Below are 16,859 nucleotides of genomic sequence, written 5' to 3'. Positions count from 1 at the left end.
CAGTGATTTTTCTCTCAGCGATCAGAACAAACGAATGAAAACATGAATGAAAACCGGATAAACCGTTTCTATATTTGTTCATTTATTTTTCTGACATGGACCACATTTACCTTAAAGGTGGCTCAGCACATTTGTTGTGCGTATAACCCTTTAGTAGATGAGGCCCCAGATTTTTATTTAAGAGTGATCTCACATCCTGACCTTTTTAAGTCGACTACTGCAATCTTTTTATTCACGGCTTGTCGTCTCCACAACTCGCGCTTGAAGAAACAAGAGCCCTGTAGCGCCGTCCTTTGTGCTGTAAACCAGGAAACTCCTTTTTTAAATAGGTGTGTGTCCAACACTTTGATTGTTCATGAAGTGTGCAGACTTTGCACTTTATTCAGTTTGTGCAAACATGGATCATGAACCAGCGCCTCTTAAGGGAATTCATATGAAGGAGATTAAGAATCCAGCTTTGCATGAACTGATGAATTCAGTTAAAAATCTCAACTAACATTTTTAAATCAGGGTTAACTTAAATACAGCTGGACAGAAATGCATTGGAACAAATTGATGACAAAATTGATTCCAGGAAAAACAAAGTTCTCTTTTTCCTTTATTCTTTTTTAAATAAAAAGTATGTTTAACAACAAAACAAAAAAGAAAGTATATAAAAAAAATAATCCAGATACACATTTGGACACATTTATTAGAGAAACATACACCAATGTGAGGAAACGAAACAACATCACGGAAACAGAGTTGAGGGGTTTTCTCTTCAAGCCAGAGTCCTGAAACATTCCCAAAACCAATAGACGTAAATGGAATAAATAGACTTTAAGAATCAGCAGCTCTAGTCAAGAGCATCATTTGGAGGCGGAAATTAAAATAAAAAAAACACGTACGGGCAGCTCAGCATGATACAGCGACGCCATTAGAAAACAACTATTTATACAACAACAATATACAAGCGGAAGGCGAAACATTTTATTAAACATATTTTCATGTCAAGTCGATTTTAAAAGTCGATCATTGATCGTCCAGCTTGATAAATGGAGCGAAACGATCACAAAAGATGGATTAAAAAAACCAAAAAAAAACAGGTTGTTCGTGAAAGACGCGTTAAGGCTTTTCATAGCTATTTACATTCTCTACAGCATAAATTAATATTCTCTCTCGGCAGCTCGTCTGCTACATGTGAGCTTTCCTTCATGAACTCATTGTACCGAAAACTAATGCATTTTGGAAAGTATTTTTTGGATAAAAAGCAGGGAGAAGACTTGGACTTGACCATTTTGTTTTTTTCATATTATTTTTGTTTAAAATCCCATTTTTAATCATTTTTTGTTTTGTTACTTTCATGAAATATTCATAGAAAGATGGTATGTATGGTTTTGTTTTTCTATCCCACGCAAAAGCAAAACACTCATTGTTTCACAAGCTTTGTTTCTACCCAGAGTTCATCGCGCCCTTATAAGGTGATGATACATTCAGGGGCCGTCAGAACTGTCGGAGAATCCGGTCGTAATATTGGGAATGTGAAGGAAAAATAACTGTCTAGCTTTAGAATGTTTTGACAAAACTGGGAAGAGATTTTTGTTCGCTCAAAAATCGAGACAATTATTCATTGTTTGTAACTAGGGATTCAAACCTTCAACGTCTTAAAAGTTTTTATAAGAATCTCGAGCGTTTATTCGTACAATACGATAAAATGTTTCAAGTTTGTCTCCACGCGGGTCTGATGTGAGCGGATGGAAAGTGAGAAGTGAAGCAGCTGTTGATAGACGAGTGCGGGTCGATGGCGATGACTTATCTGGAAGCTCGTGACGTGACTGGATCATCGGAACCGTGTGAAAACGATGGATCCTCGTCTGTGCAGTCGACTGCTCCAGTGTTGTTCGAGAGGCTCGTGTGGTTCTTCTCTGGCGCTGGAAGACAAACCTAAAGGTATGAGTTCCAAAGTTCTTCTCGTCCATGCAGCCTAATACCACACAGTGATGGTGGAGTTAGTTCCCTGCACCGATTGTCGCAATTTAAGATCCATCAACTACATTTCTCTTAAAATTAATCTCCACAAAACATTTTCACAACCGTAAACGATCATCTCAACGCATCTCGTCTTCCTCACAGCTTAAAACGTCACTTTTTAGACAAGTTCTGATTCGTTTTGATGATTTTAAAACCAGTCGATGAATTCAATTAAGTTCTTTTGATTTAGTTTTACAGTTAAATCAAATATTCTGGGCGTTCTTTTTGACTTATAGCCACTAGATGGCAGCAGTCATTAAGTCCTCTGCATCTTAATAAATTCCTGCGCGATCCTAGCTTGACTGAGGATGAGAGGATACAGTCTTAAAACAGTCTTAAAAAGCTGATGTTTTTTTGGTTATTCTGGTTTCAAAACAAACGGAAGCAGTTATGACTTCAGTGCAAGTCCAGGGTAAACTCGTGCAATACTACGAATATATCCTTGTTCCTACAGTTTGACAATATATCGTATGGTCTTCCCTGTATCGTGATACGTATCGTATCACCAGATTCTTGGCGATAAACACCACTAATAGAATGTATAGGTCCGGCTTTCAAGCAAACATTCAAGAAAAGTTTCTCTGAAAACATTGAAAAGAATAAAGAGGTTCCCGAACATTTTCTGCCGCTTCCCACTCCAAGGTAGAGGCGAACACAAGAATTGCAGGAACACAGAGTAGTTTTTGTTTCCCAGACCTGCACATGTGTGTGTAAAACTGGTAGAAAAGTAATGTGTTGAGTTCAAAGAGGGGAAAAAATGACGGCTTATCTCGACTCATTTGGATGAGATATCACATACGGTGCAAACTCAAGGAAACGTTTTTTCAGCGTGTTTAGCTAGCTACGCTAAACGTCGCCAATCATTTCCTTTTTCCCCTTCTACATTCTTTTCTCCCGGCACCTCCGTGACTAGAACTGCTGACTTGGCTTGACTCGTTCTCTGCAGCGTGACGCGGGGCGTGTGTTCGAGGGCTCACCTCAGAGCTGGGCCAGTTCGGCCTGTTTGTCCGCCTCGAACTCTCCTTCGTTGTCGTCATCTCCATTGTAGTCGGCCAGCTCGTCCTCCATGCCCTTATCTGACACACACATGTCAGGGCACACGTCAGCGCTCACGCCTCCACACGGCATCACGCCGGCGACACGCACCTGTATCTTTGCCAGGTCGGTTCATCAGAGCCGCCTCGTGGTCCTCGCCGATGTAATCGTCCGACTCGCCGAGGTGGTGATCTTCGTGCTTCTGCTCCTTCTCCCCGTTGTTGGGGAACATTCCCTCCATCCCTTCATCTTCATGCAGAGACCATTTTTATTTTTAATTAACAAAGTGACTTCCCTTCACTCTTCCTTTGTTCTCACCATCAATGTGTTCTTCACGCCCTTCCAAAATGTCCATCTTGTCCATGTTCTTCAGGAGGTCTTTCTCCAACTTCGGCTCCTCCACCTTCTCCTCCTCTCGCTCCACCTTCTCCTCCTCTCGCTCCACCTTCTCCTCCTCTTCCTCCACCTCCTCCTGCTTCTCCTTCTCGCCGGCCTCCACAGGCGGCGGATGAACGTTGTTCTTGGGCGCAGGGGTCGGTGGGAGCGAGTGGTTTTCCGCCTGGAACGGTTCTTTGGCTGCGTCCAGATCCACGGGAGAGTCTTCCACTGTGAGGGGATCAAAGTTTTCACGTCAATATGGATGTTTTTCACGTTCATACATGAAGGACGTCACCTTCAGCGTTCTTCACGATCTCGTTGGCGTCGGGCGAGTCGTTTGAGTTCAAGTCCTTTTGTTCCGTGTCCACTTTGACTTGCTCTTCCTGTTTGAAATATTTAATACTTTACTATGAACACGGATGAACATTCCATCGTCGTCACCTGCTCAGGTTGATGCAATAGTAGCTTTTCCATTTTGTCCTGGATTTCCTTTTTCACGGCCAGAACTCTCTCGTCGCACAATTCTTTCTGAGCCAAGACCTGCGAGTTACAGTGTGTCCTGCGCACACACGTGTTTCAGGAAGATTGAATGGTCAGACTTAGAATTTCACTTGTTGTTTCTTAGTTGAATTCAATGTTGAAAAATTTAATTAAAAACTAAAGATTTTATTCAATAGGAATGATTTCTTTTTTAATTCTAATTATTCGAGAATAAATCCTCTAAATGCATTTATTTTTAATTTGTAGCATTTTAAATTAAATATAAAAAAAATGTAGTATCATAGTACCACCTTTTTTATCTTGAATTATATATTTTTTGAATTATTGGAATATCAAAATCATCGATCATGAATATTGTTGAATTAAGTTTTATGTTCCTTTATTGAATTTTGTTTTTCTTTACCACAAAAATTCTAGTGTCTTTTTTGCAACACTGGCAATAAAATCTTTCTTATTCTATGTATGAAAGAAAAATCATTCATTTTGAAAATAATTATTAAAAAAAATGTCAACCTTTCGATTCACAAATGATTAAGTCTAATTAATCAATAAAAAAAAAAACATTTAAATTGAAATAAAGGAATTATTGAATTCAACTTTTCCAAAAAATATATAAAATGCTAGAAATAAAAACAGATTGATATAAAAAAAATTAAATAATTCATTCAAAAAATATCTAAACTATTCATTCAATATTCCGATGTCACTGACATACTTCCAATAAAGACACTATCATCTGTTCTTAATGCAAATATTTTGGTTCTTACATGTCGTATGTGAGTTTGTTATTAAGCGTGTTGATGTTGCCATGGCAACTCTGCACCTCCATCTGTAGCTTGCCCAGGTCTTCCACCAGCTGGTTTAACTGACCTGTGACAACAAACAAGATTACAGAGGAACCAGGCCAGGTTTATCGTAAGTGAGCCATCGTAACGACTCCAAGCGTCTTTTTAAACGTTACCTTGAAGATCCTGGATGGATTTAGTGCTGGAGGATACATTCTGCTGCAAAGCTGCCTGCAAGAAAACAAGTAACAAATACCTTTGGTTCATTTTTTTTTAGCCTCTGGAGCAGCTTTAGCTGGTTAAGCATGAAACACATGTAATGAATCATCCTCTGCAAACATTCAAGTTAATATATTTTATCTAAATGGTTGGACGAGGGGATGACCAGGGACACATAAATAAAAATATATTTTAAATGATGGATAATCCCAATTTATGATGGAAAAAAACGTGTTAGCTTAAAATATACTGTATGAAGACAGTTAAAAGTCATTTTCTCCTTCCGTTTCCAACATTTTACAACCTTTAGAATTACAGCAATTTAAGTAATTACGCGTCACAAACACACAAACGTGCACCTTTTCCCTGGTGCAGGTATTTTGCTCGCCCTCCAGCTGCCTCTTGTAGAGACTCTCTATATGGATGATCTGCTCCTTCTGCCTCTGGATCTCCTCCTGAAACTGACTCCTCTTCACCTCCGACGCTTCTTGCTCCGCTACTCCGCGCCGGACTTTCCCGTCCAGTTCGTAAAGTTTAGTCTAAAAAGGAAAACAAAAGATTTTTAATCAAAGGCTTCTTCATCCACCAGAAGACTGACCGAGGAAAAATGTAAAACAAACCTGTAACTCCAGATTGCGAGAGCTCGACACCCAGTAGTTGAACCCCAAGACCAGGATACACGCTATCAGAGCCGCGATCAGTAAAGGAGGGGATCGTCCTCCTCGGCGTACGTTTCCCAGTCCACCCATAGTCATCGACAACTACATATGAAAACAGAAAATCCTCCATTAACTCCTATTTTGTGCCAGGCAGATCATCCACAAAAAAGTTTGACATTTAATTGTGTTACACACACTGTTGTTACACACTTATAGATCAAACACTACATCATATAATATCATTTTAAGGATCTTTGTTCGAATGTTAAACACACAATTCATGTAGACGGTGTAACAATACACACCTTTACCGATCTCCCTTGTGTGGCGGCATCATAAAGTGTAACAAAAGTTCAAAAGCATTACAATGGGAAACTGGATAGTCAAGTTAATGTATGCGATTGTTGAGATCTTGTGTTTTCCCAGGTGCACTGAAGGAATATTCGTGGGATCGTCGATAAATGTAAGATTTATAAGCCAAAAATAAATCTTATTTAGAATCGGATCTGATTCCTTTCATCACTATAACATCAATAGTATGTCTTTAAAATACACCATTTATAAGCAATAGTAATCCTAATTATTTAAGTCTTAGTTTCACAGTTTTATTCAGGGTTAGACTTTTTCCTGTGTACAGCAAATATATATATTTAAAAGCAGTAAAAGTGTTCCATTCTTCCAATTCCTTTCTTGAAACAAGTGGCAAATGGGTGTGTTCGAATTAATATTTGCCCTAGTAAGTCTTGGAAGAACAAATAAAAAAGCATATCTTGAATTATAATATTTTAATAAGGTTAAAGGAACCTGGTAACCCGGTTGTACCGGGGGTTGTCCCCAATGTTCGAATAATAAAGTTATTTCAAAATGATCGATCATTGACAGTCTGGAGATACACAGTTGAGATTTAACTTCACGGAGTACAAAAAAGATGGTTTAAAACACGCACAGATACACGTTTAATAATGTTTCATTGACGCCACGTTGAAGTTAAACCCACGCAAGTTGTTTATTTGTTTGTTAGACGTGAGCGACACTGAAGCTAATGCTTAGCAATATAGCTAAGATCTAATGTCCTTTACGGAGAAGACTTAAGGACTTACCCAGGAAATAGGAATAATCCGAATCTAAAGGAATACTAAAAAAAAAAGAAAGTGTGGGGACTTGTTAATTCCACGAGAGTTTGTAGTCTTTCCTCGGCGACAGCAGCAGTGCTAGCTAGTACCACAGGCTTCCCTGTTCTGGTTGTTAGCCTGTGCTCGGAGATGTCGCCTTCAGGTGCCGTGGGAAAATACAACCTCTTCATTTAACTTTAGTTTGCTCGGGGGTTTTAGCAGATCGTGTTTTTATTACAGGTTTTGGATATAATATCAGAATCAAATCGCAAAGTGCCTTTCGTTTACAAAATGGATTGTTGACGAAATAAGCTAAAAGAACAGGTCAAAAGTAAAAATAAATATTGACCCATGAAGGCATCGCATGACAGGCTCATTACATTCATTCCATTCATTAATTTTCTTCTGTCAAATGATTCTTTGCTATTCATTAAACAATAACCAATCACACCCTTATGAAACTGAATGTTTTAGTAAGTAAGTAAGTAATTTTTATTTGTATAGCGCTTTTCCAGACCAGGGTCACAAAGCGCTTAAACAATCAAAACAATACTCAATAAAGTATATACTTTAAAGGGCAAGATAAAACTGAGAACACAACAGGAGTTCCAGAAAATCAAGGAAAAGCTTGATTTAGGGAAGAAGTCAGAGTGACCCTAAGATGCAAGCATTATAAATAGTCACATTTAAATAAAAAAAAGAAACAAAATCTCTCACTGTAAATATTGTGATTTATTATACAAAAAAATATCAAAGTACAATTTTCACAGTTTTGTATCAGTATAGATTGTAAAACTCAAAATGTTTACAAAAATTGTTTGAGCCGGAAATAAATACAATAATTAAAACCATTTTTAAAAGCAAATTACAGAATGAAAAACACAATAAATACAAATTGAATGTTGTCCTTTTTATCCCCTCTCTGGTTGGATGTATTTTTTTTAAGCTCCTCTCGTATTCTTTTCATATCAAACAGGATCAAACATTCCAGTCGATGAAGGCGACAAACTGAGGTATCGTCCTCCAGGACTTCTGTCGGCACATAAACGCACATTAACAGTCAAGAACGTGACTTTAAAACCAAACTGGACTTTGAAAACATACCTTTGATTTGAGGGACCTTCTTCTTCGGAATCGTTTTGTAGTAAACTCTGGCGTTGCTCATCCTCTTCCTCAGAAAAAGTGACTAAAAAGACAGAAAGCAAAAATGATTTCACCTTTTGTTTGAAGTGATGTAGCACCAACATTTAAATTATATAGAAAGATGATTATAATATATATAAATATAGATTTTATATCCTGTCTTAAACCTTACTGTTTTTATTCACACGCAATTTGGAATTTTGTCCACTGGCCCCTTCACGTTGTTGCATCCAAGCCTGAGAATAAAGAAAGTGATCAATCGATTGTTAAAATGTGAACAATTCATGTTTTTTTTTAACGTGTTAAATGTCACTTGACTTGTGTTTTTTTTTATTATTTCTAATGTCAAGGGCGGTTTATTGAATATATATATATATAAGTATTATTAATGTCAATTTATCATGGTGAGGATGAAGGCATTACATATTTTGCAGAACCCAAAAAAAAGAGTTGAATTCAAATTTCTTACCAATTTTCTGCCTCCAGCATCCAGAGTTTTCTGCAGTTTTCTTCTTTCTAAAACAAAAAAATATATATATCAGAGTTAGATCAATGCCATTGTTGTACACACAACACTTTAAATGAATGAAGTATATATAAATTAAATAAAATTAGATTAATAAGATAAAATAAGCAACATAACATTAAAGTTTGTTTATAATGTTGAATTATTTTTTTAATTGGAATTATAATATCATACTTGATGTGTAAAAAAGAAAGCGATCATATCCAAATTACTTCCAATTATTTTAAGGAACTTCTACCTTTCAATATATTAATTAATTCAATTAATTAATTCAATTGTTAAAAAAAAATTCAATAAAAATGTAATAATGTATGAATTGAATACAATTAAATACTACTAGATAAATTACAATTAATTACATTAAATACAATTCAATTTATAAATATTATTGATCCTGCTAGTACAGACGGGACGAGTACATGCAAAAGTACAACAAAAGAGATAATTGACCAAAAATACCTCGTCTGATGAGCTGCTTTCCTTCATCAACGAGGTCAGAGATCGACTCGTCGCTACCGAGGTACTGATGAAAACCCACGAGGTTCAAACACCGGGAGCCAAGACTGTAACATTGAGAGATTATTTAAATAATCTGAAAGTTGAGTAGAAGTCAAATGTTTCCTATCCTTACTTATATATAGTAGCAAAGCAGAGCAGCAGCACCAACATGGGATAATAAATGTAGAAACCGTCGGATATGAAAGACAACAGATGCATCGACCCCATGATCTAGAGGAAACACGAACACAAACGATTAAAACTAAATTTAAAAAAAATCCAAACTAGTATAATTTACTTCTGTGTATGAAGTCTGGATCCGGTCCTGGTTGGACACGGCAGAATCCATGTGGATCAGGCCCAAGAAGTTGAGGCACAGAGGAGGAGTGAGACGACAAAACAACCTGTTTATAAGAATAAAACAAAGAATCAAACATTGACTTTGAATTCAAACAGGTGTCCGGAAGAAGAACTCACGTGCCGCTGAACTGCAGGCTGTACGCGTCGGTCTGGTGATGAGGCACCAGGTAGTAGTAGTTGAAAAAACGGATCCGAAAAACGGTGGAATAGACGCAAACGCAGAGGAAGAGGATGCTGATGAAGCACGCCACCTAGCGGGGGAAAGAGGGAACATACATTTCGTTTTAAAAACGGAGGTCAGTTAGCTTTAAAAGACATCAATTGTCAGGTTATACTTTATATTTATTTGTGGTATTTTTCAGAATGAGTGAACAAATGAGAGGTATCTTTAAGACTTTCTCTGAACTAATAATACTGTACTTTACTAGGTTTACTATGGAAGTATAACTGAGCCTTTAGAATAACGAATGGTTGAATTAAACATTTCTAATGTTGGACTTTTTTTAATGACATCTTTTTTATAAGCATTTATTCCTTTTTAAAAGACATTTTAATTATATAATTTGTATCTTAAAGGTTGAACTGTTTTTTATTGAATATTGAATTTAATGTTTTTCATTTAATTAAAATCAAAGTGATATTTGAAATTACACATAGAGTTTGATATTCAATCACCAATTATTAAAATATGTATTTTATAAATTAAATATTTTTCAATGCATTTTTCAATTTATTTAACCTTTTAAATTAAATATAATTATAGTGCTCAGGACAATACCAAGAGAGTACTGAGCAACTTGAATGAACAGTCGCTTGATTGGCTGAAAGTTCCATCAAGTAGCTCGGTTCTCCACTGGTACTGTCTGGTACCATCATTTTATTAGTGAATTTAGAAATCTTATTTCTGAATTATTGGAATAAGAAACATTTCTGCGTTTAATAATTATTAATTTTGAAAATATTCCATTTCAAAATTATTTAAAACAATTATTAAATGCTTAAAAAACCTTTAAATTAAAAATGCAAAGTTTCAGCATTGGAAATGTTAAAGTAATCCACTCAATATTCTGACGGCACTGATATACTTATAATATACTTATAATAACAGTTTCTCCTCACCTCGATCCAGATGTAACTGTAATGTTCCTCGGCCAGCTGAATGAGGAGAGCAAAGACCGAGAGGACTGTACGAGTGCTGAAGAAAGTGCACTCGGACCAGACCACGGCCAGTGACAGGAGACACAACAGAACCGCCAACAGTCTGTAGAAGAACTGTCGGAACACACACTCCCAGTACCACTCTGTGAGGAACACAAGATCACGTCAAAGAAAACATGTCTAACACGAGAATGTTTTTAAAGAACTCACCAACTCTCGGAGTGTAGACGAGCCTACGGAAGACGCCGCGTTCTTGCTGTGACGCTGAGGAGCTTTCCAGGAAGAAACGGGTCGGGCTGCTTTTGCTCTTCGCTACGTCCTCGAGGTGGAAAGCCTGGTGGGTCAAAATGGACCACTGCACCTGCGTCTGTCCGTGTCTCTGTACCGCTTTGATCACCTGGAACATGTTCAACTTTTAGATCCAGTCTGTCATGATCACGGTTACAAAGTACAATAGTTACTTTTTCATGCAGTTTCACCAGACCAGCTTTTGTAGGCAGGACCTCTGCAGGGGGGTGTTCCACGTCTCTCCTCAAATCCTCTTCATATTCACTAGGACACTTAACAGAGACAAATAAACTTTATTTTAATGTTGTTTCGTATAAAAGCTTGACACTTTAGGGGTGTGTATTGGAAAGAATCAAGGTGTACGATACGCATCGCAATACAGGAGCAACAATACGAAATATTGTGATACTCTAGAAACGTATTTTGTAGTATTGACTGAGTTTCAGAACCACATGACTTTTGCAAAAACTGCTTTCTTTCTAAAAGAAAACCTAATATGTCCAAACATCCGATTTTAAAAATACTAGAGTTGACAGTATCCTCTCATCCTCAGTCATCGCTTGGATCTTGAGGGATTTCGTTGTTCCTTTACTTGCGAAGACTGAATAACTGCCATCTAGCGGCCAGAAGTTTAATTGCAACACAAAAATATAAATGGTATATAGAAAAAATATATATTACACAATTTATAGAAATAAAAAGCATAAAAGACATATGGTTTAAAAAAAATATACACAGTATTTACTTTTTTTTTTTTCCAAATCGATACAGTGCTGTTGATTAATGATACAGTATCGTGAAAAAAACAAAACACGATATTCAATTGTATGGATTTTTCTTACACCTCAACTCTTATCACCACACGAAGTCTCACCTTAGTCAGAATGGTGTCCACATACTTCCTGAGACGGTTGTTGTTCCTTATAGCTCGGTGGACAACTGCAACCTCCTGTAAGCAAAAAACAATGTTGCTCGTGAGCATAACGTTCTCAATCAAGTGGCAAAAAATTAAAACGTTAAACTTGATAAATATGAAGTAAAGTTTCACCTCCATCACGTCGGCCAAGTTCTCCTCCGCATCCGCTTTCTCCGTGGCCATCTTTGCCACTTTAAAATAGGTCTTATCCAAAAGGTACGCATTGGACGACGTCAGCCAATAGGAACGTGGGATTTCCACCAAGCCGTAACCAAGCAACAGAACCAGGAGGAAGAGACCCCAGGTGTTGGCAGCGGTTATTCCTATGGTCTGGAACTCGGTCCTAGAAAATATAAGGACCATTACTATTAGTCAACTTTTAAATAACCGGAGCTGTAAGTGATGAACAGACACCATTTTAGATTTAAATCAATAATAAATGCACTTTTAACTCACCATGTGAGTTTCCACTTTGGGTGTGCCGCCACGTAGATGATTAGCGAGATGAAGATAAGGAGGTAAGAGCCATAATAAATTGCATTTTCAATCAAAGCCGCTTTAATTTTCCCAACTATGGAGAAAGATCCCGACCGTGCGTACGACTGCATGAAGGGCAGCAGCAGCCTGGATTGGAAACAGATAATAATCAGGTTAATCTTTGAGTTTAAAAATGGTTTATTCCATGCAGACATTTTTAAATTTGGATCGTACCAAGTAAGAAACTGAGAGGTCCAATACACCACTCTCCAGAAGACAGGCAGAATTCCATCGGGAATGTAACTCCATGGTTTTTCACACACTTTTGGCATGCTGTGAAATAGACGCACAATCATAACATTAATGATCTTTATTCCATTTAATATTGGCTTTGTTTGTTTTAAGTGACCAATAAAACACTGTATTTTGTTTATTAAATTTGATTCAAACAGCCTCAACACTGGAATGAATAGTACATTCTAGTAATTACAATTAAAATACATTTTCTTCTTCAAAAAAAAAAAAGAATAATATATAAACAACACATTTGAAAACCATAGAGAAACTAATCAACTGAAAAATATATATACAAATAAATGCAAGTCAAAAGCCAAGAGAAAAGACTAGTTAAATGGCTTTGCGACTTATTTCGAATTTACTTACTTGGCATTTTCATAAAAAGTATTTACAGTTGTTGGTCCCTTGTTTGGTTGTGGTTGATTTGCAGGAGTCGCATTTGTAGAGTTGTTGTTGTTGTGAATACACTGTTTATAAATGGTCTGAAAGACAAAATTATACATACATAAACACACACACACACAATTATGTGCGGTTGTTTTGAATCGATCCATGAAAGAGTTTGTTTACCGTGCTGACGTCGAGCGGCAGGATGAAGACTATGAGAAAGCAAAGGTACCAGGACAGCAGAGTCCCGAACAGGACCATCCACTGCTGCTTCCGTATGTCTCCATAGTGCTGAAGGAGGTAGAAGGCAAGAAAGAAAACGACAACGACCACGACGGCCAGCGCTGCAGCACTCATGGTGACGGATCGGGCGACACACGTCAGGAGCTCATGACGATGATCTGAAAGATAGGAAAAAATGGACTTGAAATGACAGTTGAAAGAACAGAAAATATACATGTATGCTCAAAATCAAAATGTTATTTTTAATTATTTCTGTGTTTCTTTGAAGGTTTATGGATGACCAGAGGAAAGATCATAATGAAAGTGAAAAAATGAAAGTAGACATATATGTTTCAAAGGGTGAATATATTTGACAGCACATAAGATGAGAACAGCTATTTTTTTATTATTCTAAAGCGGCACATATCGATATTAAAATTACTATTTACTTAAGTTAATACACAAAGTATTTCTGTACATAATGGTGAATGTTCTGACATTTATTCTCGACATAATGTCATATGTTCGCTATTTTTTAGCTTGTTTACATCGCTAGGCTATGTTCCGTTGTTGTCTTGCCTGGAAAATGACAAAAATTAAAATAAAACAGTAGCTTTTTTTCCTCACCTCGTTCTCTTTATGGGCGTCGCTTCTACGCGACCAGAGTTTCAATCTCTTAAAATAAGAGATATAGTGGCTCACAACCTTTGAAACGCCATTGCGTAACAACTGTAGCGTGTTAGCTTCTGGCGCAAGGGATTCTGGGGGCTGTAGGCGACGACGCGCCGAATGAACAACATATTCAATGGATTTTATTTTTTAATTTCCGTGGATGTCATGTTTAATATTTGAAAACAGCGTTCATATTTATCAAAAATGTTTCTCATATATTGCCAGGGACCGAAATGTCAGCAGCAAATTGTTCTATTGAGACAATACAGGAAAGAATAGAATGTTCTTTATTGTCAAAAACAACATTGTTGACATGAAAGTTGCGTCTCTACAACTCTGCCAAAGAAAACAATAGAAAATGCAAAAAATATATATTTTTTAGAATAAAACTGAATATTTAATAAAAAAATTTTTTTTTAACAAATCAACTTAAAATAAAAAAATGATTAAAAAAAAAGTATACTTTATAATTAATTTTAATAAATAAAATAGAACGGAAATATTTTCAATGAAAATACCATTCATTCACATCATAAGGGGGCGCATACTTCCAAATAAACACAGTATAACATCTTAAATAGTCTACTGACTCCTTTAAGAAACATCTTAAGACGTTTCTATTTGTTCAGGCTTTTCCTTGATTTTCTGGAATTCCTGTGTTGTTCTCAGTATTATCTTGATCTTTAAAGTATATACTTTTTTGAGTATTGTTTTGATTGTTAAAGCGCTTTGTGACCCTGGTCTCGAAAAGCGCTATATAAATAAATATTACTTACTTACTTACTTACTTACTTAAATGCGTTTTATATAAACATTAAGTCTATTTATTTTTTAAATTATAATAACATGTTAATTATGTTGTACTGTTTTATGTACAATTCAACTGACATTTAATTGCCACTCTTCACAAAACATGTTATTCAACACATTAATCGACATCAAATTATTGTATTATTATTATTGTATGTATCTGCACTTGTATATAATCTTATTTTAGGATGGTTTACTTTAAAAGCATAGATATTCCACCACAGTGCACCAGCATATTGGAACCTTATTTATTGTCAAACATGGTGAGTTACAATATAATTTTGGGATGAATTGTGATATTGTTTTTTTTCCTCACAGTTTCTAAATGTGATGTAGCAGCATTAGATGTGAACAAAGTCCCAGATGACTGGATCATCAGAGTACAGCAGGCCCAGCAGACTGAGACACACCGAACGATGCTCCAGCAGAAAGTCTGTTTGTCCGAGCAGGTCCAGACACAAGTGCTCCACGAGGTTCAAGCACACGGTCCAGTCTTCAAACAAGCCGGGCATCGTGAACAGTCCATCCGTCCAATCGAAACCAAAAACATTCAAAGGTTCTTGCCATTCCTCTTGAAAAGTGTCCATTATCTCTTTCCTTTTTTTAAAAAAACAAATCTCTGCTGAGAAAAGTCTGTGGATCACTGCTCTGATGCTGCAGGTGTGCTGTAGAAGTTCATGTGACTATCTTGATCTGAGCAGGTAGAGATAAGCCAGGCCATCTGTCGGCCTCCCTTAACACCTTAACCCCTCCCTTACACCACTTTGTTCTGACTGGACCAGATTTACTTTTTTGCAGGGCATGAGAAGTCTGTCACTTTATCACTTATTCTTTATTTAAATTAAGACACCAAATATACTATTTGTGACAATTCAAGTTGACTATATTGGCGGTGAGAGTTCTGTTTGTCCACTAGAGAGAAGCACTGAGCTGTACATCCTGGTGGTTTACAGACGGTATACTTTGTTTTCTGTTGTTCGTTGTTGTGGATTAAAAACTAATTAAAACTAAAAATCTAAAATAAATAAACGATATATGATGAAATAACAACTTAATAATTCCATATTAAAGCATTTATCGAGTATGATGTCTATAGAGATATGTTTTTTAATTTAATTTCATTTTTAATTTCATTTTTTTCTATTTATGTTTTTGCTTTTACTGTTTTTACGTGTTTTTTGCTGTTTAATTTGGAAAACAAATACATTTTAAGTCAAAAAATATATATATATATATGTTACAGCAATTTCTACCTCAAGTCAACAATGCATCTCCCACTGTTTTTTTTTTTTGGTTTCTTTTTTTTCAAATATTGACCAGAACTCCGATTTAAGGATAAGGAAAATGTGGTATATTTTATTGAGTATTGTTTTGATTGTTTAAGCAGTTTGTGACCCTGGTCTGGAAAAGTGCTCTACAAATATAAATTACTTACTTACTTACTTGAACCACTCTAACAATCTTCATATTAAACAAACTCATAGTAAAACATTTTAAAGCCCCAAAAAGTAATGAGAGCTTATATCTATATAAGATACAGCAAATATGGACCAATAACAAAGTTTTACCTTACCTTACCTTAACAACCATTAGTTGGAGTTAAAGAGCAATGTTTCTCTTTGATCTCAGGCCTTGAAAGTTCTCACTGACTTATTCTCATGAATAAACATATAGCATTGTTCATTTTTTTTATTCTTAATCTATTAATGGGTTTTCACCAAATACATGAAAACATTTTTAAATGTGAAATCATTGTCACATCTAACATTTAGGCTCCACTGTCTCCACAGAGATATTTTTCAATTTTATTTTAAATCAGGCATTTACTAAGAGACAAACACAAAGGATTTTCATGTGGATGGAGAAACGAATATATATCAGACTTTACCAATAAAGTTGCTTTTTATTTTATGCTTCATGTGTGTTGCTGTATATTACTCCATATACTGTATATCCTGCAACATAATTCAATTACAATGAATCATTTTGATACACAATAGCTCTAATAGTTCACAGCAAATGTTGTAAGATTGTAATTCATTTTATTTCATCCTGCATAAAGCATAATGTATTTCCGAGAATTTGATAAATGTTGGCAATATTTGGGTGACATTTTTTTTTTTCCATCTTCCAACACTGAGCTGGAGTCCAACGCATCTACTCTGAAGGTGACTTTTTTGTTTATGCAAAACTTTCTCTGAAGCTACTCTCATGTATTCATGTGATATCATCATTACGATCATGGAACTGTTGCCTGATTGTTCAGCTTCTGTGTTCACCAGACTTTAGACCAAAAAATTCCTTGGATCCGCCCCGTGTTCTCCTCCCAGCAGGACCAGCAGATCACATAGATCATATAGCTGCTGGCTTCTGGAATGCAATCTTTAGCATAATAAAGCGTTTTAA

At 36.1% G+C, this 16,859-nt stretch overlaps 2 protein-coding genes across 3 annotated transcripts; both read right to left on the bottom strand.

Annotated features, from left to right (window-relative positions):
- Nucleotides 1–585: 585 nt before the first annotated feature.
- On the bottom strand, nt 586–6,836 carry golm1 (golgi membrane protein 1). The gene is made up of 11 exons (XM_087791957.1): nt 6,688–6,836; nt 5,549–5,689; nt 5,288–5,467; nt 4,886–4,940; nt 4,692–4,794; nt 3,865–3,982; nt 3,719–3,806; nt 3,364–3,651; nt 3,157–3,294; nt 2,988–3,086; nt 586–1,910 (listed from the first exon to the last, which is right to left on the bottom strand). The coding sequence occupies exons 2-10, from the start codon at nt 5,681–5,683 to the stop codon at nt 2,989–2,991; spliced, it is 1,203 nt and encodes a 400-aa protein (XP_087648083.1). The 5' UTR covers nt 5,684–5,689; nt 6,688–6,836; the 3' UTR covers nt 586–1,910; nt 2,988.
- Nucleotides 6,837–7,408: 572 nt separating this feature from the next.
- Nucleotides 7,409–13,722, bottom strand: LOC148087857 (G protein-coupled receptor-associated protein LMBRD2B-like). 2 transcript variants are annotated; one of them, XM_087798379.1, is made up of 18 exons: nt 13,599–13,722; nt 12,933–13,150; nt 12,729–12,844; nt 12,300–12,398; nt 12,045–12,212; nt 11,721–11,931; nt 11,547–11,621; nt 10,846–10,944; nt 10,595–10,781; nt 10,346–10,527; nt 9,344–9,477; nt 9,165–9,270; nt 9,000–9,097; nt 8,828–8,931; nt 8,312–8,358; nt 8,015–8,078; nt 7,804–7,885; nt 7,409–7,731 (listed from the first exon to the last, which is right to left on the bottom strand). In XM_087798379.1, the coding sequence occupies exons 2-18, from the start codon at nt 13,104–13,106 to the stop codon at nt 7,668–7,670; spliced, it is 2,010 nt and encodes a 669-aa protein (XP_087654505.1). In that variant the 5' UTR covers nt 13,107–13,150; nt 13,599–13,722; the 3' UTR covers nt 7,409–7,667. The 2 variants fall into 2 exon arrangements, with proteins under 2 accessions (XP_087654505.1, XP_087654514.1); XM_087798388.1 differs by having other exon boundaries at nt 7,409–7,728.
- Between the last annotated feature and the right edge of the window lie 3,137 nt (nt 13,723–16,859).

This window comes from Callionymus lyra, chromosome 1 (assembly GCF_982586985.1).
Source record: "Callionymus lyra chromosome 1, fCalLyr1.hap1.1, whole genome shotgun sequence".
Classification (NCBI taxonomy): Eukaryota; Metazoa; Chordata; class Actinopteri; order Syngnathiformes; family Callionymidae; genus Callionymus; species Callionymus lyra.
The sequence above is the reverse complement of the archived record's forward strand: the minus strand, read 5'-3'. Positions and strand labels throughout refer to the sequence as shown.

Bases quoted from the DNA above. Each gene is read 5' to 3' on its own strand.
- golm1 (XM_087791957.1), bottom strand. From the start codon at position 5,683: ATGACTATGGGTGGACTGGGAAACGTACGCCGAGGAGGACGATCCCCT. The intron at 4,941-5,287 runs GTGCACGTTTGT...GTTTTCTTGCAG, and splicing joins ATACCTGCACCAGGGAAAAG to GCAGCTTTGCAGCAGAATGT. The intron at 4,795-4,885 runs GTAACGTTTAAA...TTGTTGTCACAG, and splicing joins ATCCATCCAGGATCTTCAAG to GTCAGTTAAACCAGCTGGTG.
- LOC148087857 (XM_087798379.1), bottom strand. From the start codon at position 13,106: ATGAGTGCTGCAGCGCTGGCCGTCGTGGTCGTTGTCGTTTTCTTTCTT. The intron at 10,528-10,594 runs GTGAGTTCTTTA...TGTTCCTCACAG, and splicing joins CGTCTACACTCCGAGAGTTG to AGTGGTACTGGGAGTGTGTG. The intron at 8,359-8,827 runs GTATTTTTGGTC...TTTTTGTTTTAG, and splicing joins AAAGCAGCTCATCAGACGAG to AAAGAAGAAAACTGCAGAAA.